At 35.2% G+C, this 24990-nt stretch overlaps 2 protein-coding genes across 2 annotated transcripts; both read left to right on the top strand.

Moving 5' to 3' along the window:
* The first annotated feature begins 215 nt into the window (after nucleotides 1-215).
* On the top strand, nucleotides 216-7985 carry LOC128987015 (cholesterol 7-desaturase nvd). Its single transcript, XM_054407658.1, has 7 exons — nucleotides 216-417; nucleotides 1462-1663; nucleotides 2695-2883; nucleotides 3640-3818; nucleotides 4214-4459; nucleotides 5239-5409; nucleotides 7758-7985. Exons 1-7 carry the CDS (start codon nucleotides 379-381, stop codon nucleotides 7914-7916), a joined length of 1185 nt encoding a protein of 394 aa, XP_054263633.1. The 5' UTR covers nucleotides 216-378; the 3' UTR covers nucleotides 7917-7985.
* Nucleotides 7986-14674: 6689 nt separating this feature from the next.
* On the top strand, nucleotides 14675-24760 carry LOC128987690 (isopentenyl-diphosphate Delta-isomerase 1). The gene is made up of 2 exons (XM_054408673.1): nucleotides 14675-14807; nucleotides 22978-24760. Exon 2 carries the CDS (start codon nucleotides 22993-22995, stop codon nucleotides 23710-23712), a length of 720 nt encoding a protein of 239 aa, XP_054264648.1. The 5' UTR covers nucleotides 14675-14807; nucleotides 22978-22992; the 3' UTR covers nucleotides 23713-24760.
* The last annotated feature ends 230 nt before the right edge of the window (nucleotides 24761-24990 follow it).

Genomic DNA, 24990 nt, shown 5'->3' with positions numbered 1-24990 from the left:
TGGAAAAGGCTGAGATTTTATTTGGTGGTTAAAAGTGGTTGAAGCAAAATTGTGTAAAAAGTGGTACTTTTTCCTTTATGAAAGCCATAGAATAAAACACACTCACATAAATCTACCTGAATCTATCTATTTTTTACAAATACTTACCGTATTCAGTGGACATTTCAGACTACAATATTACTTATTGTCTAGTTTCAGACTAAGATGGAAGTAGTGAAGAGCTTGTCGCAGAACGTTGTCTGGGGCTGTCCTCTAGTTTGGAGTGCTCTGTCACAACTCAACCCCTTTGTGTTGGTGCGAAATGTCTACCACTCCTTCTTGGAGCTCCACTGGCTCAACTACCCCAACATCATCATAGCTGTGGCTGTATTGGGTCTCATGTATTACTACCTGTACCTGCCTATCAACTGGATAAAAGTAAGCTTCACAAACAATTGTGCAATAACCACTGGTTTTCTTTTGTTTGCAAAACACTATAGAGTTAGAGTACTTATGTAGATTACAAAATGGCATCTCCATAATTGCTTCAACTTTTTAATCATTCACTAACACTGACACAGCTTTAAAGGATTTTATTTCTTTCATATTTAGTGCTGCTATAGTCTGTCTGATTGAAGTTGTCTCCACACCCTCTGTCTATCTGGGACTGGTCCGGGCCTTAAACCCAAACTCTGCAACACAGAACACAGCCCCCCCCTCATGGCTGTTCTACTGATTACTGTCAGGTTTACTGATTACTGATTAAGGTTCTACTGTCACCTTTAAGCTTTCCCACTAGCATCAGTCACTTTTTTACCCAAGTCATAGTTTCCTAAATTCCATCAAAAATGTTATGTATGAGATAAGATCATTGACACAAAACAAGGGTGAATTTAATTTATATTTAACACTAAAGAGATGAAAATAAAATAGGGGTAAAAAAATCCATACTCTACACTGTTAGTTTTTATTCAAATTCTCCCTTCTTTACTGTTCATGATCTTAAATGTACTTCTGAAATGTATAATGCAATTTTGGAAATTATGACTTTGATAAAAAAGTTATTGAAGATAAAAGCTAAAAGAGAATAATTAGGGCGAGGGGCTCAGAGTTCGAGTTTATGGTCTGGGCCAGCCCCAGGTAGACAAAGAGTCAGAAGACAGCTTCGATCATATATACATACAGGATATCAGATACTATTTACTAGTAGATATATTGTATCTATTGTATACCTACTTCCATTGAATAACTACTAATACATTACATTTTCCTTAAACTTTTAGTCTTTCATTGGCAATAAAAATCTCTTGTTCCATTTTAGATTTCTAAAATACTGTATTGTTTCACGAGTGTAGATTTGCAAATGTCCAACATTTGATTTTATGACATGTGGTGTAAACATTGAAACTATTTTTCGTAAATCAATCTTAAAACCATATTTACAAATTAGTCTTCATTTAATTGTATTCTCCTGATGTTTAGGATCTGAGTGATGTGGGGTATGACTACTTGACCGAAACACCCCAGTACAAAGCCATGCGCAAGTCCAAGCGAGAATTGGTTAAAGAGGTGAGAAGGCGACGAAGGATTGGGGATCTTCCCCCTGTCTACCCCAACGGATGGTTTGCTCTGGCCGAGTCTAGTGACGTCCCAGCTGGCCAAGTGAAGTACGTCGAAGCTCTTGGTGAGTCAGATTTACTTTATGACAGTAAATTTAAAGTTAATTAAATAAATAAAAGGTGTAGGGGGATTTTGAATACCTTATCCCTTCTTACAAAATTAAATAGCGTCAATTATCTGATACAAACCATTATGAAAATGTTCAAAATTCATCAAATATAATAATTAGTCTCTCTGTATAGTCAAACCTATTCACAGCCATAAGACTGTCTTTCATGGGACCACTTTTTTACTGTTTTAAGCCATATATCAAAAAATATAATATGAAAGTTTTAAATAAAAGCACAACTATGCCTATAGAATGTAAGATAAAGCCTTTATCCTTTATAAGCCATGCGTCTAAAGCGTTTGCACCATGACTAAGCTGTGAGGGATAGTTGAGAAGTATGCAGGAATGAGAAGTTTAAGTAACTGGGTGGTATGCGGAACTGCACTCTAAAAAAACACAAAGTATAGTCAAGTGTATGTGCCTAAACCTACTGCATCTTACCAATCCGAGTACCAATATTTATTATCTAATGAACTAATAATTCTGTTTAATGCACATACTTTATGAATATTATATCATCAACTAGTTATCCTCCAACAATAAGATTGAATACCGTACATAAAACAATATTATACAATTAAGTTACTGTACCTTTTCAATTTGGTAGTTGCCTTAAATTGTTCTCGATATTTGTATTGTTCAGTAGTCACTGATGCACATTTCACCTCAATGAGGCATCTTTACAGTACCTATCTATAATAGATTACTAAAACTTAGTGTCACGAGTTTATGTGTCACGTGATAAATGAGGCGAAATGTGCATCTGTGACTACTAAACAACAACATCAAGAACAATAATAATAATAATATAAGGCAACTACAAGAAAAAAGTAATTTAACCATCATACGTTCTTGAAACTGGGTAACACTATAGATACAATTTACCTCGGCAACATACATTACAGGATTCAAATTGTATTCAATGTTACTTCTGTGATACTGTTTGATCAACATTTCCATCTAACAAAGTTGCATGGTTTCTTCAGGTGAGAACTTTGCAGTGTTCAGGAGCAAGGATGGTAGGGCGTATGTACTAGACGCCTACTGTCCTCACCTCGGGGCCAACATGGGCATTGGTGGAGTAGTCAAGGGTGACTGTCTTGAGTGTCCCTTTCATGGCTGGCAGTTCCGGGGGCAAGATGGCAAATGTTCTGAGATACCTTACGCTGCAAAAGGTGAATATGAGTAACTCATTGAAATAGAAAAATAGTTTTAGCAGAGAGAATCTCTATGTAAATCTCTCGCTGCAGTAAATCTAAACTTGTAATCAATGTTATTCTTCTTAGAAGCAGTTTTGCTGAATGTAATTATGTATTAATAAACTAATATTTTGTTGGATGGAAGGTTTTCCCCTCTGGAGAGCCCCATAAGACAAAATACTGTCTTTGAAAAATTCATCTTAAAGTTTTTATGAATTAATAACAGTTGGTTGTATATGCTCCAAAATATAAGTTTATAATTTTTCTCGAGTATGACAGTGATTTTCTCTTTGGTTTATTTGGTGTTTTGCAAATTACTTGATTCCACTTTACCAAGGAAATAACAATAAGAACATGTACTTGTAGACCAGTGTTCATTTGTTGTTACAACTTTTCCGTTGCAAATTTTACTTTACAGATTAAGTCAGCATGTGTGTGATATCCCCTTACCTAGATGTGAATATTGAATCCATTTATACATGAACATTATCAAGTCATCGTCACTCAGGGCCGTCCGAAGGGGGGAGCAACCGGGGCAAGCTGCCCCGAGCGCCGTGGCTGAGGGGGCGCCGCGCAGCGGCTATTTGTATTATTAACATAGTATTAAAATATGCGAATGTAACTATTACTGGGGAGAGGGCGCCACGACCACGTTTGCTCTGGGCGCCACTAACCCTAGGGACGGCACTGTTGTCATTACACCAATTAATTATTAACTTTTATTCTTTTCAGTTCCTAGTTTTGCCAAAGTGAAGAAGTGGGAGAGTTGTGAGGTGAATGACTTCATCTTTGTGTGGTACCATGCAGAGGGTGAGGCACCCTCTTGGCAAGTGGAGGTCACGGAGGAGATACATAGCGGAGAGTGGTGGTACCGTGGCCGCTCTGAGTTCATCATCAACTCTCACATTGAGGTCAGCTCACTAGCTAAACAGTATCAAATGCCAAATTTATAACAAACTGTATTCACCTGATTGAACAGTAATCATTATATTATACAATAAAGGTTTTAACTGACACAGTTAAAATGTTTTGAAAAGATATTTTAGGAATAAATACCATTAATATAAAACAGCAGCACACATTTCTCATGGACCATATTTGATTATTATAGCTAAATTTATTAATTTAAAAGTTGCACGACCTGTTGTAGGAAGTTTTGGTACCAGCTTTTGGAAATGTTTGTACAATAAGTCCATTTTGTTTAAATCAATCAAAAGAGTATATTCAAAACCCCAAAGTAACATCCAACATTTAAATAAAATATCAAAAAAATTTAAGACTAACAGCATTGCATTTGGTTATTCAGGAAATTCCTGAGAACGGAGCAGACATTGCACATCTAAACGCCATTCATGCACCGTCACTGTTGGGTGGCAGTGACCTCCGTTACTATGAGCGCATGTGGCACAGCTTCGCCAGACACACCTGGTCGGCAACATGGCGACAACACACAACTCCGGGTGAGGAACACATTGGCACTATGAACCTGGACCACGATGTCAGGCTGTTCAACAAGTTCAGCTTCATCTCAATGAAAGTTAATGCAAGACAGGTGAGTGAGACTATAGCAGATACAAAATTAGGAGTCCTTATTTTGTATTTAGTAGGTATGCTTGAGAAATATCCTAAAATATAGTTCAATAACTTTTGAACAAAACATAATATAAATATTTAAGTGTCCCCTTATATTTCACTGTATAACTCTATAAGTGCCAAAGGGAGCATAAGTAACTGATACGTGTACCAATACGTATACAGTAGTTGCATATCATTATTGACAACCTAAAGGACGTCAAGATCATTACTACCGTATGTAGTGTTTTATGTTTAAAAGGAAAACCAAGAAGTTGATTGAAAATTGTTTTGAAGGGGGACTGAGGGGGACACTGATATATAGCGTTGTATAGTATACAGTTGGTAATTGTTAGGTCTGGTTTATGTTTAAGCAGTCTGAAAATCTGGCCAGAAGACAGTACTGTAGAACAAAATACAAAATTTTGTAGTCAAATATTTAGTGTGCATCTCTCAACGAGTTCACCTGATGTATGTGTTTGAGCTAGGTAGGAGAAGCTGAGCTAAAATAAATGGCGGTTCTCGTTCAAGTAGAAAGAAATTCCCAGAGGGAGAAAAATATTTTGTATCAAAAAAGTATTCAAGCTTATTTTAGTAATTTAAGTTAAATTTAACTTCAGTTATGTTTAATAAGCTAGCTTAGTTTGAAACAGTAATTGGTGTCAAAGTTCAATGTTATAAAATAGTTTACAATAAAAAAACCATTGAAAATTTAATGACAAGTGGCACTAACTAACACTGCAATGATGTTTGTTGCAGATTGGGCCAGGTTACGTGTACATGAACCTGATGACCAGTATTGGTCCCATCGGCATCGTGCAGGTTGTGACGCCTATAGAGCCTCTGCTACAGAGGGTAGTTCACCGAGTCTACTGCCCACCTCTGCTCATGTTGTATGCTACCATCACTCTCATAGGGGAGGCCATCATGGTGGGTTCAATTAAAACATACAAGAGTCTAGAGTAGTAGCCAAAACCTAAGAATGCCACCAGGAGGTGTGGGTGTGATTTATGTGTTACAGTATAACTTAGGAAGACCAGCGGGAGGTGTGGGTGTGATTTATGATTTATGTGTTACAGTACAACTTAGGAAGAAGAGCGGGAGGTGTAGGTGTGATTTGTGTGTTACAGTATAACTTAGGAAGACCAGCGGGAGATGTGGGTGTGATTTATGTGTTACAGTATAACTTAAGAAGACCAGCGGGAGTCGAGGGTGTGATTTATGTGTTACAGTATAACTTAGGAAGAAGAGTGGGAGGTGTGGGTGTAATTTGTGTGTTACAGTATAACCATAGACTAAGCAACAAAAGTAGACTCCTCATCTCATTGTAAATATTGAAGCTTGTTTTTCGTGTCTAGTTCATGTACGTCCACACCGATCGCTGGGGTAGACAACATTTTGTTTCTATTATTTTAGGATTATTTTCATGATTTGTGCTTTACTGTTTGGTTATATAACTAGGAGACCAGTTATTGTTTATGATTAAATCGTTTTATTTGGTTAAATGAGGTTTTAAATTACTGAAATAACAAGAAACAAATTGTAAACAAAACATAACCTCTACAGTTGGACGTACAGAACTAACAATAAAACTGGCTTCAGCTGTTCCATAAGGATGACAAATCTACTAAGGGAGTATGATTTATCTATGGTATAACTTAGGAAGACCAGCGGGAGATGTGGGTGTGATTTATGTGTTACAGTATAACTTAAGAAGGAAGGCATTGAACGCCATAATCAAATAATTCTCTGTTATATGAATTATGCATGTTTATAGAAAGGAGCCATTAGGAATGAATTCTCAAAAAGAATTCCTTAAAAACAATTAAAAAAATATAAGTGGGTTATCCAGAAAGTAAAGAACGTTTCGTTATGACGCCGCTAGGCGCGCGCCGATCTTGTACATTTTGGTATGTGCGTACTCGGCAACTCAGTCGGCATCCAGCCGTGACAATTGGAGCATTCTAGCGCTGCCCGTTTTTTCACAATTTCAACTTAAGATGAGCGCTGCAATAAAAAATCCCGCCAGTTAAGGGGTGTGGTCAGTGATACGGTTTGTGTTGGCATTAAACTTAAAATCGATAGACATTTATCGCCAAGGGTATGAAGTTCAAGGAAAAAAACGTAATGATTGAAAGTTCTGAGAAAATGGTGCATTCAGATTAAAAATGTCCGATCTGACGCTCATGAGTCATGACGAAGCGAAGGGCGGACGCCGAGCATTGTGACTGATGGAACTGGTCACTAAAGTTGATGAAAAGGTTCGCAAGGACCGCCGATTCCCGATAACGGGTCTTTCGCTTTGTTGCGTGACAATTTTAAACAACAAAGTCCGTGAAAATTGAGGAAAAGTTTCGGTTTTAAGTGTTTTCCAACAAAAACCGTATCACTGACCGCACCCCTTAACTGGCGGGATTTTTTATTGCAGCGCTCATCTTAAGTTGAAATTGTGAAAAAACGGGCTGCGCTAGAATGCTCCAATTGTCACGGCTGGATGCCGACTGAGTTGCCGAGTACGCACATACCAAAATGTACGAGATCGGCGCGCGCCTAGCGGCGTCATAACGAAACGTTCTTTACTTTCTGGATCGCCTAAGTAGTTTGACAATAATACCGGTAATTATTATAAGATTTTAAAAGCTGAGTATTTCACACTGTCGGAATCAGAATACCATTCAAACACTGAGTGTTTTTAATGTATTTAATCTAGACAAGATCAGATTCATAATAAACAAATAAATTTGGAGGAATAATGAGTTGATGAAAATGATATTCTTTAATAATTGAGTTTGATTGGTCTCAGAATAGAAAGTTTTTCCTCGCAAAATAAGTTAGGACAACAACACATCAACCTCTTCTAAAGGAATTAAAATTAGAATCTAGAATGCAAATAACTATGAAATACTTTTATTAATATCCACTTTAATCCGTCCCTTTTATAACACTGAATGTATATAGAAGGAAATACTTAAACTGTTATCAAGCAAATAGTTAAATAGTTAAAAGATGTAGGTAGACACTTTTTTTGGCACTCAAAACTGAATCAATTTTTGTTGAAGTTCTTGTACATATTATGTCCTAAAGCGTCCATAAAATAAAACATTTTGTTATTGGAATTTTGTACTGATCATTTGAGTACAAATCCTTGGTATGAAATTAAAATAATTGTAATTAAAAAAATATCTGTGTAAATGTGTAGACTAAAATTATGTATCAAACCATTTGAATAATTTAAATGGTATTATAATAATTGTATTAAGTTTTTTGATTAATTTCAGATTGAAAGAGACATCATGGTCTGGAACCACAAGAAGTACGTGAAGCCATTGCTGGTGAAGGAGGACCAAGCCATTGTGAGACATAGAAGATGGTACAGTCAGTTCTACTCTGCTAACAGTCCGAGGTTTACCTTCCAGAGAGATTCCCTGGACTGGTAGACATTTGTGTATGATTGTGTAAATATACTGTACAGTTGTAGTACTTTACAACAAGCTATAAGTACAAATTTGCACCTTGAGCTTTCATTGTTTTGTTTTGTACATTTCAAACTCTTGTGTAACTTATAGACTGTATTGATTCTGTAATTCCTAATTTATTTCTATTATTATTTTAATTATTTATACTTTTCAGTGGTTTTATACAAATAAATTATATGATTTTTTATGTATATTAATTTTATTTGAATCCATTTGACCACCAGCCTATATGAACTTAACTACGGAAGAAGTTATAATAAGTATAAAAGGCATTGCTTTTAATTATCAATCAACTTAAATTATACACCTTATACTTACCTGCAGACCAGACTTTAGACACAAGCAAAAGGTAAAAGTAAAGGAAGTCATAGTTCGGTCCCCGGTACTATTTGTATATGCTAGGAATTAATTAGTGTACTAGCAGCAAAACCCGGTTTTGCCCAGGTAACATTATACAATGTACAATAAGTGGTTATAGAATTATTTTTTTCTGTTATCATAGATGTACAAATACCTTGGTATTATTAAATCTAAAAATGTGTTAAATATTCTTTTCCTACAGTCACCCAACAAAGTTGGCTTCCTTGTACTGTTTATAGTACAGAAAGCTGCTAATTGCTGCATATTTATACTTTGTCGTACGGTTTATACTTTGGCGCACATCAGGATTCCAACGAAACAACACAAAACAGCGTGGTTCTATTATGCACGTAATCCGTGTAAGCTTGGAAATAGGTTGACAACACTTAAATATAATAATAATGAGCAGCTGATTGAGCAGCTTGATTGTTTATAGTTTTGGTATTTCTGAACTTTCTGGACTTTTCATTTAAACGTTTTAAAACATTCCTACGATCTTAATAAACAAGAAAATACCTTTAAAGCATTTTTTTAGGCGCTGAAACCACTTCAAATTACAAAAACATACGGAACTATATTCTCAAGTCGCGGAGCACATTTCTTGCCGAGGAAAAATAGCGGAGTGATACGGACCGGGTACTACTTTTTCTATGGCACCTATTTGTGTTGCTAGCTGAACCTAAAAACGTGTTGTATAGTGTTTGAAAGACTAATTATTTATATGCTTTATAGTGACTGTAGGAAAAATATAGGTAATGTGTAACACGAGTGCAAAAGGCCTTTGCTGCACTCGAGATCATTCCGCATACGCCTGCGGCTCGTGCGTAAACATTGCTCTCGTGTGCAGCAAAGTGCCACTTTGCCCACTAGTTACACAAATAACTATTTCCCACAGTCACCCGACAAAGTTGGCTTCCTTGTACTGTTTATAGTACAGAAAGCTGCTAATTGCTGCATATTTATACTTTGTCGTACAGTTTATACTTTGGCGGATGGCGCACATCAGGATTCCAACGAAACAACACAAAACAGCGTAATTCTATTATGCACGTAATCCGTGTACGCTTGGAAATAGGTTGGCCACACTTAAAGATAACTAGGTGGTGTTCGCAGAGGCATCCACAAAATTGAGCGGAGTCATCAAGGGTTCATATTATTATATTGTTTTTGTCATACTGCAGTAAAAACAGTCGTTTTTATTGCATGCGTTGCGGGTCTAAAGTAGCATTTTTACTCTTTAGGGAGTAAAAATCATTTTTAGCCTATTTAAAGTAAAAATCAGCTGTTGTCAACTCAGTTGTAGATTTCTATTGTAAACGATTGCATGTATCGAAATATGTATCGATTCATATGCTTCGTAATCATTTTGAATACAGTCTACAGTCTCTTCCCATAGCAATTTAGCATTGCACATTAATCCATTCCACACTCAACAATGCTCACCTTTACTACTTCCTTCAACACCCCCTACGTCGCGTCGTGGACCTGTTTAAAGTGATTACGTGAAATCAAATCCCTTACCCAACCCATCGCAGAGCATACCAGTTTTTTAAAATCCCTTTTTCTGAAAATCTTTAGTAAGTTCGTTGAAAGCTGTGTCGTAATCGAAATGGGTTGGCTTGTTGAAATACTCCAACTTTGTTATAAGGCTATACACACCAGCACCCTTAGCACTTTTCTGATATGCTAAAAAATCGTTAATACAGTTTTTCTTTGTGGGTCTCATTTTTCGAAATGTAGCTGCCACACCAGCAGTCATATTTCTTGGACTTTCTAGATCTGCCGATATTGTATGTGCAAAAGCGACATCTTCCATCTGTTGGTATTTCCTTATCATGTCCTTCATGTCCATCGATGACTGAGATTGGTTCTTCATTCTCTCTGTTGATTTCTGGTCTTGAAATGTTCATTGGGGCTGGGGTATTTGCTTTTTTACTAAGATAAGTATGTTTTTTATTTGAAATTTCATTATTTTTTGTAGTTTTGATTTATTACAGTTTTCTGACATTCCTTTGATTGAGCTCTTGTTTTTACTTGCATGCCACTGACTGAGAGCATAGATTATAATACGTGCCAACTCTTGCTTACCTTTAACATTCAAATGAAGGCCATGAGTCATGAAGTGAAATTTTTTTAATCTTCTTAGGTCAATTAAATTAACGTTTTTCAGCCTCACTGTCAATTCCGAAATGTAATTATTTACCATATTAATATTTTTATTCTGTGCACTATACAATGGAGTGTCATATCTTTTGGGGATTGTGCACACAAAAACAGGCCTGGTGCTACTGACTAAAGACAGTTTTTTTCTAGGTTACTGTATATATCAGTAAAATCATTAGCTGTCATTTGGTACCACCTAGAAATACAATTGGGTTCTTTGGTTCAATTGTGGATGAGTCAATGACTTGATTCAAAGTTGTGTTGGCTCTGACAGCCGATTGTGTTGAGTTTATTTGAACTCATTTGGGAAATCATCAGTGGAACAGAGCTTCCCTGACTGTCAGAGCAGTAAGTAATGTCAGTAGTAGGGACATGAGCCTCATTTTGAACTTTCTTTCTGACGGATCCATCCTTTTTCACCTTTTCCCTCTTCTTGTAGGTACCAGAGCTTTGTTTCTCATAAACAGACTGATTAGCATCTCCCATGTCTTCAAAACTCCTGTCTTGGTTTTCATCTGTTATCTCTTCCAAAGCTTTGAACCTGTTAATTCGGTGGCTATTTGTTGCTGTTTATTCGGGTCTTTGTTACCAGATTTTTTCTTAACTGTGGTCCAGGTGTCTTTTGATTTGTCACTAACATGGCACTCAGATGAACTCTCCTCTTGCATCTGCTTTACATGTGCTGTTTCATTTTCTTCATCAACTTGCATGTTCAGTAAATTAGTTGGTATTCCTTGTCCTTTTTTAATGTGTTGTATCGTTTGTTCTATCGCCAGTATTGAATAAATCCCGCAGTCGTAACTGTTAATCTGCTTCTGACAGTCTATAGCTAGAAGTTCTGGCGTCGGCTTTGTCACTTCGAGATAAGCTGTTATTTTCTGTAACACGGCTTTTGCATGGTCAACATTATGGTTTTAAAGAGTCATAGTGGAAGAATTTGTTGGCCTCCTTGTCAAAAAATAAAACACTCCAGTGTGATCCATCAAAATCATTCAGATGGTTTGCATCGTTTATTGGCATTATAAAAAAGTTGATTATCCAGCTGATAATAATGTAAACAAATATGTTCTTCATAAGGATAACGTGGGAACTTTATAGCCGCTAGGCAGAGCCCAAGGGACCTTTCGAAAATGTAAGGTCAGTTTGCAAATCTACACCCCTAGATGAGCATTTTGGTATATAATATGTGGGGTTAAATCTTAAAACAAAAAAGCCTTATTGTTCACAAAGTTTCATGTAGCGTATTAATAATATAGATTTTGTTTTAACTAGCCGACGCGTGCGAAGCATTCACACTAAATCCTTCTCAAATGCCACTTATTGAAGTACAAAACATACAGTTAATACTGCGTAGTAAAGTGCATTAATGATTTCATAAATAGATGTGGGTTTACTTTTTAGATAAAAAACCTTTTTCAAAGTATAATTTAAGTTATTTACGATTTTAGCGAATTTCCCTAAGTAGCTGTTGAGTGAAAATTTAAAAACGTAAGTTTTCATGTCCCTGGCCTTTTACTTCGTAGATACTGGATTTGTAGTTTATTATTATGTGTTTTAATATTTTTTGGGACGGGGGCAACATGTTACACACAGTTATTTGGTTTTAAATAGGTTCTAGGTATTTTTTTTGTATTTTTAAAGTCTCTAAATTCACGACCATGACGTGTCCCTAGGGTACATTTTCCAACTTTCACGCTGTTTTTAGACTAATTATTCATGCCGAAATATATAAAGCCATATTTTTATGTCATCAATGGTTATTAAACTTACAAAAAAGGAGCATATTATAATTTTATTGTCATTACAAACTGACTACCATGACAAAATAAGTCTGTCTCTCGATTTGGCGTCACGACCATTTGGGAAAATTGGAGCACGACAGTGGCAAGCCTGGCGTCGATGGAGTCAGTTGGTTTTAGAGACTAGTTCGGGGTGTACGTCAGGATTGTAGTGCCGGTCGTTTCGAGTTGAAAGGAGGAATTACAAGATTAATAAAGGAAAGATTGTGTTTTTTGTAATTTTGGTGTGTCCATGACCGTACGTAGTCATTCGATGAAGTAGACATGGTGTTAATTTTTGTTTATAAGATATTTCAATTGCTAGATTAACCTAGAAGTCCACTGTATCCTCGAACATGAGGTGCAGGGCTACCACCAGAACAGAGCCAAATAACACGTAATTTCACGACCAAAGTTTCACGACCATCGCGGGTTTTTCACGACCAATACAGCCTTATGGATTATAGTGTGTTTGGTCGTGACAATAACTTTAATATAATTGTAAATTGAACAGTTTAGTTCAATTGAAACACATATTTTTATTATAACTAACAGGATAATTGAAGGATTGTTTAGAAATATTTAGATTATTCCAGACAATCCACGACCGTACCGCTTGTCCCTGACCATCACGTTTATGATTTCTATCATAAAAATTTCAAAATTTAAAACATCGTCATATTTCAATATTTTATACACAAAAGAAGCACATCCTATACAAACATAACGATTTTTCGGGTCTCAGGTAAGTTTTTTCGGAGTTATACAAACTTAAAAAGATTTTACTGGCTTTTTTCAATTTTTTGAGTGTTTTTATTTTTTTCTAGAAAGAACAAATATACCAAAAGCTCAGTGACCTTTTTATTGTATAATGGTCATAAAAGTAAATTAGTTTATAGCAAAACATAGTTATAAAAATAATATTAACTATTTTTAATATTCATTTAAACATCCGTTAAATGGTCGTAATAGGATTTTGTGTTTTTCCACTAAAGATGCTCTTATAAAAAGAAACTACCAAAGATATTGCGTTACCATGGACATTTTATGAAACTTCAAATGTTAATGAAATAAAAAAAAAATAAAAGTTTTGAAAAAAGGGGGAAAAATTTGCAAAGTGCTTTTTCTGAAAACGTGCGTTTTTAATTTTTCACTCGGTTACCGTAGGTGGCACGGTAAGACCAAGGCCCGGGACAGATTTACTTTTTCATTTTGATGTCCCCAGAGGCCCAAAACACCATTCGTTCAAATTTTTATATAGGTATGTATATATATATAAACACTTTAAGTGGGGGACGTTCCTTTATTTTTTGTAGCAGTTAAAATATAGTTCATGTCCGGTGGCACTGGCTACTAGTGTCAATTAACTAAGGGACGAGTTGAGTTATTTGTTGATGATTATATAGTTTTCTTTGATTAAATGAGGTTTTAAATGACTGAAATAACAAGAAACAAATTGTAAACAAAACACGACGTCTACAGTGCTCCGGACAGAACTAACAGCAAAATTGGTTTCAGCTGTTCCATAAGGATGAGAAATCTACTCAGGGAGTATAAATTTACTTATCGTACTTATCTATGATAGTAGGCTAGACGGTACTTTCCTGTTAAAGGGAACATTCATTATTATCGATGATTTTTTCTCGATATATCGATTTTAACAAATTGAAACATATCAGCTGACAACTACGATAAATATTGTTCAGTATCAACAAACAATAATGAAATGAAACTGTTATAAAAAAATAACCTAACATAACTAACCAAACTTGCTGTGTAACATTTAAAAATTCCGTGTTTAACTTGCCTATTCTGTTATCAAACAGAATTTTTAATTGGTACAGCAAGTTTGGTTGTTATGTTAGGTTAGCTTAGAACAGTTTCATTTCTTAATCCATATAATAGACTATTTTAGCCTAAACAAGATCAGTTGTCAACTTGTGACAATCGGAAAACAAAAATATCGATATATCGAGAAAAAAATCATCGATAATAATGAATGTTCCCTTTAACAGGAAAGTACCATTTTACCATAGACTAACCACTATCAATTTTGCACTCCAACCCCCAAAGCGGCTGCGCTCTTGGCGGGTGCCCCTCTCATGACCCCTTTTGTACCTACGGCCCTTTCGGGGAATCACTAAAAAGATCTACCGTGCACGTAATTATAAATACATCAACTGCAAAGGTTTTTATGAGAGTATGCAACAATAACCCTAATGGTAGTTGGTTTATGAAATAAATATACATGTGTATATAATTATGTATTTTTAATTGTATGTTTGTAGCCACTGTCGACTGTCATCAGCAACTAACTTACAGCTGTCTGGTTCTGGTTGACCATGCCTCGCAGTCGCATGTCTGTGCTAAAAGAATGCTAAAGCTACATAGTCACAGACTGTCGTCTGTGCCTGTGGTTTTGGTGTCACGTCAAATGTCAAATCAAGTTTGTCGCTGTTAGATTGTCAACCAACTCAATCGAAACTTATTATCCTTGGTCTTATGTTGAAGACGTTGAGGTTAAAAAGTTGCAGTGATATCCTTTACTAAGGTAGGTTTTCTCTACGATGTTGCAAATTAAAAAAAATAAAATTTACGATTATGGAAAATTTAGTACTAGGCACTGTGAACATTTCCTTTCTTTTTGCAAAATTAATAATAATTTGATATAGACCTACTAAACCTAAACTTAATGTGGGTACAGTTTCTTAACTGGGCTACACTAATATCATAAAATATATCCATTATAAGATTAAACTATCATAACCTAACCTAACCAACCAAACTTGCTGATGGTGAAAAAATCGCATGAAGGTTTACTAATCGAATCTATAGTTTCACAACAAATTGAGTTCAAGAGGCCAATAAATAAATAAGAAATCTCAGAGTTTATTTATTAATTCTGTAGTCTCTACTATGGAGAGAAAGTTGGAGGATTGTTTTTTAAAATATGGTTTTCAACAAAATGTTATTAAGCTCTTTGATAAATTCACAGAATCTTGTTTTAATGTTGATATTCTGATTTTAAATCACATGATTGTCATTTAGTTTTTTTGCTATAACTTAAGTGCTTGTTGTTAAGTTTCTTGCTATAAGTGCTTTTACGCCACACTACACCGTTTTAACGAACTTCCCATGCAAGGATATAGTCCGGAAAACAGATGTTTGCCGCCAGCTTTAATCAACATTTCAGCTTTAATCAAACGGAAATGGGTTTCAGTATGTAGGCCTACTGTACTGTAATGAGCTTTTACTGGACAACAACCAGCTGATTATATTAGGCAGTGAGTAACCTCTCTTAGAGGATATGAGTAGTGATTGTTAGCATTGACTATAAACACTACGTTGAGTAGTGTTATATAGTCAATGTTGTTAGTCCTTTAGGCGGTGGAAATATATAAAGATTTGTACAGATTTTTTTATTGATAAGTTAGCTTAGAGTAGTATGGCATCAAATATAAGTACTCGTCAAAAATGTGTTTGCCGGACTCTTATGGTAATCCCCCACTCGATTTTGTCTCACACAGGAACACCTTATAACACCTCACACTCTTCCGGTAAACACCTATTCTCACTATTTTCAGGACTTGTAACGTATTTAATACTATTGTTGAATAAGAAGAGAGTGGTCTGTAACAGAAAGAGCATAGACAACTTTGTAAAAAAAAATTGGATTGAGTTAACATTGAAGATTGATACTTATAATCATTCTTGTTTCGTGTTTGCACAGTTCAGCAATCTTTTAACTTAGATCAGTGTTTCAAAACCGTTTGGTAAACTTACACATACCACTTACTGGTATATAGGTAACTGCAGGTGGTATGTGGATATGTTCTAAGTACAACGTATTGTATGTCAGGTTTGTTTTAGGCTGGTGTGCCAGAGTTAGTTTACTGCTCATCGGCACTGAGTACAGGCCTAGTCAACAAAACGTCAAGAAGGGAACAAGATTATTTTGTTAGTTAGTTAACATTGTAAAAAGCGACTGCCTTGAAATATAGTTATTAAGTAGGGCGTAGGTCTAATACCGTATGAGTAAAATTAAAATTCTTGCTATGTGCTCAGCAATTCACAAAGTGTATAGGCCTACTGCTGGCTTGCTGAGTGGATATTATTCCCCCCTAGTAATCAGGTCACCACTCCGATCGTGATAAAGTGGTTTCATTACGGTACTGTACTGTTATGAGTTTTTACCGGACACCAACCATCAGCTGATTATATTTGGCAATGAGTGGTTATAAACAAAAACATAACCTCTCTTAGAGGTTATGAGGGTAATGTTAAGTTAGCTTAGAGTAGTACCGGTACCGCGTAACATATCGTCACTTGTCCAAAATGTGTTTACGGCACTCGTTTAGTAACCCCGCACTCGACTTCGTCTCGCACAGGAACGGCCACACTCGTTCGGTAAACACCTATATTCAGGACTAGTAACTTAACTTAATATACTACGAGCTGTTGGCCCGTCCGATGTACGGGAATCGAGTAGTCAATTAAAACTGAATATGATTCAGAACAGCTAGTTTACAACTTGGTGGCCGATTCACACACACTGGCTTTGAGTACAGTAGCTACATACCACCTTCCACTGCATAGGCCTACTATCACTTACCGTATCTTATTTTACCACCTTGGCCACTGAAACCTCTAAAATGATCCTGGCCTCCCGTTCTCTTCTATCCCCTGCCATTTCTGGATGACAGGAAGATACCAGTCTGAAGATGTCTTTCATTACTTGGTCTTCCAAGTGGTCGTCTACCTTGTAGTACTCCTTGGATTACACTTTTAAAAGTTGAAGTATCTTCTCTCCGCCATGCAAAGCCTGCCCAGCCCGTCCGAGATCCGAGCCTTTTGGTCTACTTTTGGAATGTACCCCTTTATCAAGTTTCTGAATCATACAGTACTACTGGGATAGTTATGATATGGTATGAATCGATTTTGGTTTTCTACTGACACCCTGCAGCTTACTGGTCAGTTTTCTGGAGACCTACTACACCGGTTGACATTTTCATTACGAATAAAATGTGTAGGCCTACTGTATGCAGTCATACTTATATTCAAACATCTAGAAAAGGATGTATCAACATATAAACCACTTATATCTTAAAAGATTAAGCACTTAGGTATACTTAGACGGATTGCATTTATGACAAAACTTGATTATACGTTTAAAATGTTTAGTATAAAATTACACAATCTCCTGATAACATAGATCTTTTACGGTAGAAAATAAACTGCATTTTAAAGTAAAATAGTGTGTAGGCAAACTCTGACGATCAATATTTTTTTATACAAACAACTTGTAACATAAACATTTCAATGACAGTTAGAAACCAGTTGTTAGTTAAACCACCACTTAAACGACTTTAACTCGTCCGTCGGCTGCTAGACTTTTTGAAAATTAAAACTTAATTTCTAAAAAACTGAAACCCTAAACTAAAATTATGGCTTTGACATTCCCTAGTTCTCAAAATTATCTTTCTTTCAACACAAAAATCATAAAAATCCGTCAAGTAGTTGATTCAGAATCGTGAAATAAAAAAAAAAACCCTGTTTCGTTTTAATACATAGGATTACTTACGACTGTTATTTAAACTAGTGTATAGTTAAAATAGTATTTAAATTAGTCTTTTTAATTCAATTTTTAGAATCTAAAAGGTTCACTTTATCTCACTGTTTACTTAATTTACAGTACTAGTGTGGTAAAGTATCGGACCAATGGGGTTCAAGAAGGATCGAGTGATAAGAATTACTCCTTCCAGGACTATAGGCTGATATAAAGTATTGTTTTCGTCAACATTTTTGAGTTTGAGTTTTGAGTGGGTACATCTGTTTTGGGTCATAGGTCTCCCTGAACCCAAATACCCCGTCGCAGCAAACCTGCAGACCAGGCCCGTTTTTGACCCTGTCAGTGCCCTAGGCACAACTAGTAGTAGCGCCCCTTTGCATTATATATAACAGGGTATCCAGCGACCGGCAGAACTGGGAAAACAGGAAATTATGTGAGTTTTTTTTTAACTAGGAATTACACGTGAATTTTGTATTTCTACCTGGAATTTTCAATTTACCACGATCACACATGCCAATAGTACACACGGCCACGAGGGATGATCAGAATTTTCTGGAATCACGGAATAGGATAATGTCCACACAGCCGCGGGAAACAGCCATATTTCTGTCCCTGATTTCTGCCGCGATCGCGGAAGACGATGATGATCTCCACATGAATGCGGGATATGATTAACATTTTGCCGCAATAGCAAGAGACGATTACGATGTCTTCACAACTGCGGGAGACGATTACGATGTCTACACTACTAGGGGAGATACAATGATTTCTACACGGCCGAGGGATGATCAGATGATGCCGCGATAGCGTAACACAATGTTAATGTCCACATGACCGCGGGAAAGGATCAGAATCATCTGCGGAAGACCATGATGATCTCCACAAACCACGGGAGATGATTACCATCTTGCTACAATCGCGGGAGGCGATTACTATGTCCATACGACCGTGGGGAACAATATAATGATGTAGGGTATTCACCGATACGAGGGGTGATCAGAATTTGACCGCCATCGCGCAAGACGATGATAATGTCCCCACGACATATATGATACATCACTCGATTAATATATGATATATGTTCATATATTGCGGCGATCATGGAAGACGATAATTATGTCAACACGACCGCAAAACAAATTTGTTTGCCACAATCGTGGGAGACGATGTCTATACGGCCGCGAGGGATTATCAGAAGATTAACGTGATCGAATGCAAATACAACCACCAAATATTTTATTTACCAATTGTTGGCGCCCCCCAAAAAAAGCCAACATCCTCGCGTCCTAGACTCGTGCCTACCGTGCGTATTCGGTAAATCGGCCCTGCTGCAGGCTAAGCGAATTTCCATTTGCCTGATTTGATTTTAAATTAATTCAATTTAAATAACATTAGGTTTAACGAGTACCTAGGTTTTCTGCTACAGGGAGACTAATAAGTTTTTGTTTTAGTGGAATATTAAGAGCTTAGTATAAAATAAATAAATTTACAAAATTTTGTTAAAATATATCCATAAACAAGCAAACTACAAGAGTTGACAATATTCTCCATAAGAGTAACATGGGAATTTTAAATTAACACTTTTTTTAATTTTATCCGTTAACAAAAAGTGTACAAAAAAAACTTAAAAATTCTAAATTATTTGTTTTTTAAGCTCTTTAATCAGGTCTAGAGAGAAATTGGGAAATTTTGTGTTTTGAAGGTCAAAACAGAGGAAAAAAAATTTTTACACCATAAAACCCCCTATAAACCCCTAGAGACTAATAAGTGTTTGTTTTAGTGGAATTTTAAGAGCTTAGTATAAAATAAATAAATTTACCAAATTTGGTAAAAATATATCCATAAACAAGCAAACTACAAGAGTTGACAATATTCTCAATAAGAGTAACATGAGAATTTTAAATTAACACTTTTTTTTCCATTAACAAAAAGTGTACAAAAAAACTTTAAAATTCTAAATTATTTGTTTTTTTAAGCTCTTCAAACAGGTTTAAGGAGAAATTGGGAAATTTTGTGTTTTGAAGGTCAAAACTGAGGAAAAACAATTTTTACACCATAAAACCCCCTATAAACCCCCAGAGACTAATAAGTGTTTGTTTTAGTGGAATATTAAGAGCTTAGTATAAAATATATAAATTTACCAAATTTGGTAAAAATATTTCCATAAACAAGCAAACTACAAGAGTTGACAATATTCTCCATAAGAGTAACATGGGAATTTTAAACTAACAATTTTTTTAAATTTTCTCCGTCACCAAAAAGTTTACAAAAAACTGTAAAATTCGAAATTATTTATTCATTTTATTATTTATAAATTGTAAAATTATGCTCTTCAAACAGGTTTAGAGAGAAATTGGGAAATTTTGTGTTTTGAAGGTCAAAACTGAGGAAAAACAATTTTTACACCATAAAACCCCCTATAAACCCCCAGAGACTAATAAGTGTTTGTTTTAGTGGAATATTAAGAGCTTAGTATAAAATATATAAATTTACCAAATTTGGTAAAAATATATCCATAAACAAGCAAACTACAAGAGTTGACAATATTCTCCATAAGAGTAACATGGGGATTTTAAATTAACACTTTTTTAAATTTTCTCCGTTACCAAAAAGTTTACAAAAAACTGTAAAATTCTAAATTATTTGTTTTTTTAAGCTCTTCAAACAGGTCTAGAGAGAAATTGGGAAATTTTGTGTTTTGAAGGTCAAAACTGAGGGAAAAAAAATTTTTACACCACAAAACCCCGTTCCCATGGTCCGATCATACTGGTTCTCGAACTCATTCAATTTTATACTGCACTACACCTTCAAGCCAAATTCAATCAAAATCAGACAAAAATACTCAATTTATCCCGTTCACGGACATATATACCTATATATATATATCTATCTATCTATAAAAGAGGAAGTATGTTTGTACCCTATGGACGCAGAAACTGCTCAAAAGATTGTAAAACTTTCAGGCATTATTTAGCATTATTTAAGGATGGTTTGTGTGATGTTTGGTGCAGATCCGTCAAAAAGGCTCCGCCCCAGAGGGTTTTAAGAGGTCCAATGTCGGACTTTTGGAACTACAATGTTTACAAATAAATATAGTTTACTTTCACCAGAAAGCGGCTGAAGGGAGCCTCTCGGGATGAAGATGATGACGTCACTGTATCTCACGACTTGTGTAATTAAATTTGTCTGCTTCTTTGTTTGCTGGCGTGTGATGAACATCCATCGGTGTTCGTGGCGTAGTGGATAGAGCACTCGGCTGATGTGCAAGAGGTATCTAGATCGAATCCCATCGGTGACACTTAACTTTTTGTCAAAGATTTTGCTAAGAATGCCATTTCTTCTTAACTGTACATCTTTTGTTAGAATTTGAGGCATTTATAGTTTTATTTTATGAACAGAATTTAACCTTCGTTCGATTTTTTCATTATCATCAAGTTTGGTTAGTTAGGTTAGGTTATGACAGTAATCTTCATCTTGCTTCATCCCGAGAGGCTCCCTTCAGCCGCTCCGCTTTCACCAAATATTAGTCATGATTTTTAAACACCGTTTCCACAGAATGCAGTACAGAAAATTATTTTACTTTTGAATGAGTCTAAACTCCAAATTGCAGCACACCTGTGCACTCAACATTGTTTAAATTCTCCACTATTAAATATGTAAACATAAAAAGTAAAAACCTTTATCAAAGTATTCCAAACCATAAAAGGGATGGCAATGACTTAATATTTTTATCTTTTGTTCTATACCCACCGAACAATCTAACATAAATGATTAAGTGAAAAATAATCATGCGTGCTATCTCAGGTATTCAAATGCTTCCCAATTTGTCATTAACCCACCACAACTGTCATTAAAAGAAGAAACTCTAAAAATACTAATGGGAAACTTAAATCAACCCAAGCTGTGCAAGGAACCAGACTGACGATAAAAAAATTACACCAAACTTGATCGAAGCAAAAATCATCAGCAGTAAGTTTAAAGGAGAAATAGTCTACCCTTTGAATTCAAGCGACTACAATTTCCTTTGCGTCTTGCTTTCGTAGTCGCCATTATGATGCAAAAGGGCAATCCCTGTCTATCACCGGTTTAAATTTAGAAAATGCATGCTTTTCACATGGAAAGCTGTATGTGGCGTGCTCACGTGGTGGAAGGTACACCTAAAAACTTACATATTTATACACCTAATGAAAAAAAAAACATTGTTTATCCACAGGCAATTAAGTAAAATAAATATCCTATTTTTGTTTTTGATATACATTTTTATTATTTATTGTTAAGCACAAATTACCATTTAAAATAATAGTTGTTAGCGCAGCAACGTGCAGTAACTGCTAGTATATATATATATATATACATATCTACAAATTTGAACGAATAGTGTTTTTGGCCTCTAGGGACATCAAAATGAAAACGTAAATCGGTCCCGGGACCAGGTCTTGCTGTGCCACCTACGGTAATAGCTACTTCCCAAGGGAAATTTGCTAGAAAGTGGCTTTCAAAGTGATGTCTGTGTGTGTGTGTGTGTGCGTGTCTGTATGTGTGGATGTGTACAGAGCTATATACTACACCTGTGGTCCGATTTTGATGGAATTTGGTATCTCCAGGAGTTTTTTCATTTTTTTTAAATTTTGATTTTTCATGATGATTTTTCCATAAAAACCCATAAAATAAAGGAAAAATCAATTTTGATAAAACTTTAATATGTTTTAGCCCTTTAAATTCTGAGCAAAAGGGTATAACTCCCATTCCTGTAAAAATTATAGGCTATTTCAAATGTTATTGTAACTTATGTTATTTTCCCATAAAAAAAACCCATAAAATAGGTAGGCCTAACAAAAAAATCTGATTTTTGGAAAAAGCCAGTTTTGATTAAAATGAATGTGTTATGGTCCTTAAAATTCATTCCAAACAAAATTGTGCAACCTCCCAATTGCTGTAACAATTACGGTTCAAAAGTTATTGCAACTTATGTGATTTTTTTCTTATAAGATATTATATTCACTCCCACCTTTCCCATGATAAAGGTTGTTGACAAGCTAATGGGAGGAAGTATGTGTCATATTGCTAATACCGTTTATTTGATTTATATCAAGCAGAGCTAAATGCCCTTTTCGCTTCTGGCAAGTAGTGATATCACTTTTTTAAATTTCAGATACCACATTGTCAAATGTTTTCGTCTATGAGAGCTGCTATTAGAAGAGGAATGTCGACAAGTGCAGCAAAAAAAATAGATCCAATTCAAGAAGCAGCATTAGAAGAATCCTGCATCTTAGTGAATGACAATGACAAAGTTGTTGGGAAAGCAAGCAAATATGACTGTCACAAAATCGGTCCTGACGGTAACATTCCTTTACATCGAGCATTTAGTGTTTTTATATTTAATTCACAAAATGAAATTCTTCTTCAAAAAAGATCGGATGTTAAGGTTACATTCCCCGGTTATGTAACTAACGCATGCTGCAGTCACCCTTTATACAACGGAGAGGGTGAAACAGAAGAAAAGAATGCTCATGGTGTGAAACTAGCTGCTCAGAGAAGACTTCAACATGAACTGGGAATACCAAAGCATGAAATAGACTTGAATGCTCTACAATACTTGACTCGGATACATTACAAATCAATAGGTGATGGCGTGTGGGGAGAACATGAGATTGACTATATATTGTTCCTTCACAAAGATTTGTCTCTGAATCCTAATCCCAATGAAGTTAGCGAAGTTTGCTTTGTACCAAAAAGTGAGTTTGATTCATTTGTCAGCAATCTCAAAGATCCATTGACTCCTTGGTTTAAGTTGGTGATGAAAAACAGGCTGAATTTATGGTGGGAAAATTTACACAACTTGACTCAGTTTTATGACCACGAAAGAATAATGACATTTAAGGACTAGTGAAAAAGAAGTCTTTTTGAGCTCACAAGTTCAACAAGCTCATTGTCAGAATAGCTTATTTTTGGCTGTCTCTATAACTTAAATCTTAAATAATCTTTTTCAGCAATTTAAAATACTAGAAATCAATGGTAATATAAATCAATCCTATCAAACAACAACCCTTATGGAAAAGTGGGTTGGTTCCAGATCTGGTTTTATATGAGTTAATCTGGTCAGAACCGGATGCCAGATCTGGACTCATTTCAGATCTGTCCAGATCTGGCACCCATATCTGTATATGAACGAATAATGATTTTTATTCAATTTCATGCATATAGCTTACCGTTTATAAAAAAAAAAACGCATTGTATTTAATAATAAGCTATCGAGTCTTACAGTATTTTATCAAGTCTAGGGCTCAAACTAACTGTATATATTTCATCACCTTTATAGGTACTACATTTGTAGTTACAGTGCCTTCTTAATCACCAATGTAAACTAAGCTGTATTTTGTATCCTATTGTTAGTTACAGATTGCTTATTTTGAAAACATAATCCAAATTGCTCAAATATATTTTACTATTTTTATACACGTAATAGACACAGGTGGGTTTTATACTTTTAAATCCACATTTCCTTCTAGCAGCTCTTAAGACTTTGTCCTCAAACCTCAACCAATAATTTAATTCAGGTTCATTAAACAGCTAATTTAGTTTATTGACCAGTGAGAGTTTGTTTTAAAAACCTATAACTTAAAAAGAAGCAGAGTTTTAAAATCTCACTAAATTTTTTAACTTAACTTATTTATAGGCCTAATTTAAAAGATAACTTATTTCATCAAACACAATATTATATAATAAGACACTTAAGTTTGTTAAAGGCAAATGTATATTTAGGGAAGATATTATTTAAATGTAAATGTTGTAAGTATTGAGTTGATTTAGTAACGATATTTTGTTTTCACCTGAAGAGCTATGTTATATGGCATACAATATTCTAAAAAATGTAATCATTGAAATAGGTCTATGTTTTGTGTTAAGTGTTAACAGTGGAATACATTATTATGCACACCAATAAACATGTTTTTTTATTCCCTTGGACAAAATAGAAGATTGTTTTATTAGATTTATTTGTTAGTAAAAAGTGTGTTTTTTTCAGTATTAGCTAATAGTTTACAAACCAAGTTCACGTGTATTTTTCATCAGTATGCCTAAAAAAGGTGTAAGCTTATTACCATGACAAACCAATCCTATTTTCAACAAGAATGGGCTTAAGAATATTCTTTAACCTCTACCCTGA

Source organism: Macrosteles quadrilineatus, unplaced genomic scaffold (assembly GCF_028750875.1).
Source record: "Macrosteles quadrilineatus isolate MER2022 unplaced genomic scaffold, UCM_ALF_1.0 Scaffold_2__2_contigs__length_208266976, whole genome shotgun sequence".
Taxonomy (NCBI): domain Eukaryota; kingdom Metazoa; phylum Arthropoda; class Insecta; order Hemiptera; family Cicadellidae; genus Macrosteles; species Macrosteles quadrilineatus.
The sequence above is the reverse complement of the archived record's forward strand: the minus strand, read 5'-3'. Positions and strand labels throughout refer to the sequence as shown.

Coding starts and splice junctions, on each gene's coding strand:
- LOC128987015 (XM_054407658.1), top strand. CDS start 379: ATGTATTACTACCTGTACCTGCCTATCAACTGGATAAAA. Junction 1,664..2,694: donor GAAGTACGTCGAAGCTCTTG/GTGAGTCAGATT, acceptor TGGTTTCTTCAG/GTGAGAACTTTGCAGTGTTC. Junction 3,819..4,213: donor TCATCAACTCTCACATTGAG/GTCAGCTCACTA, acceptor TTGGTTATTCAG/GAAATTCCTGAGAACGGAGC.
- LOC128987690 (XM_054408673.1), top strand. CDS start 22,993: ATGTTTTCGTCTATGAGAGCTGCTATTAGAAGAGGAATGTCGACAAGT.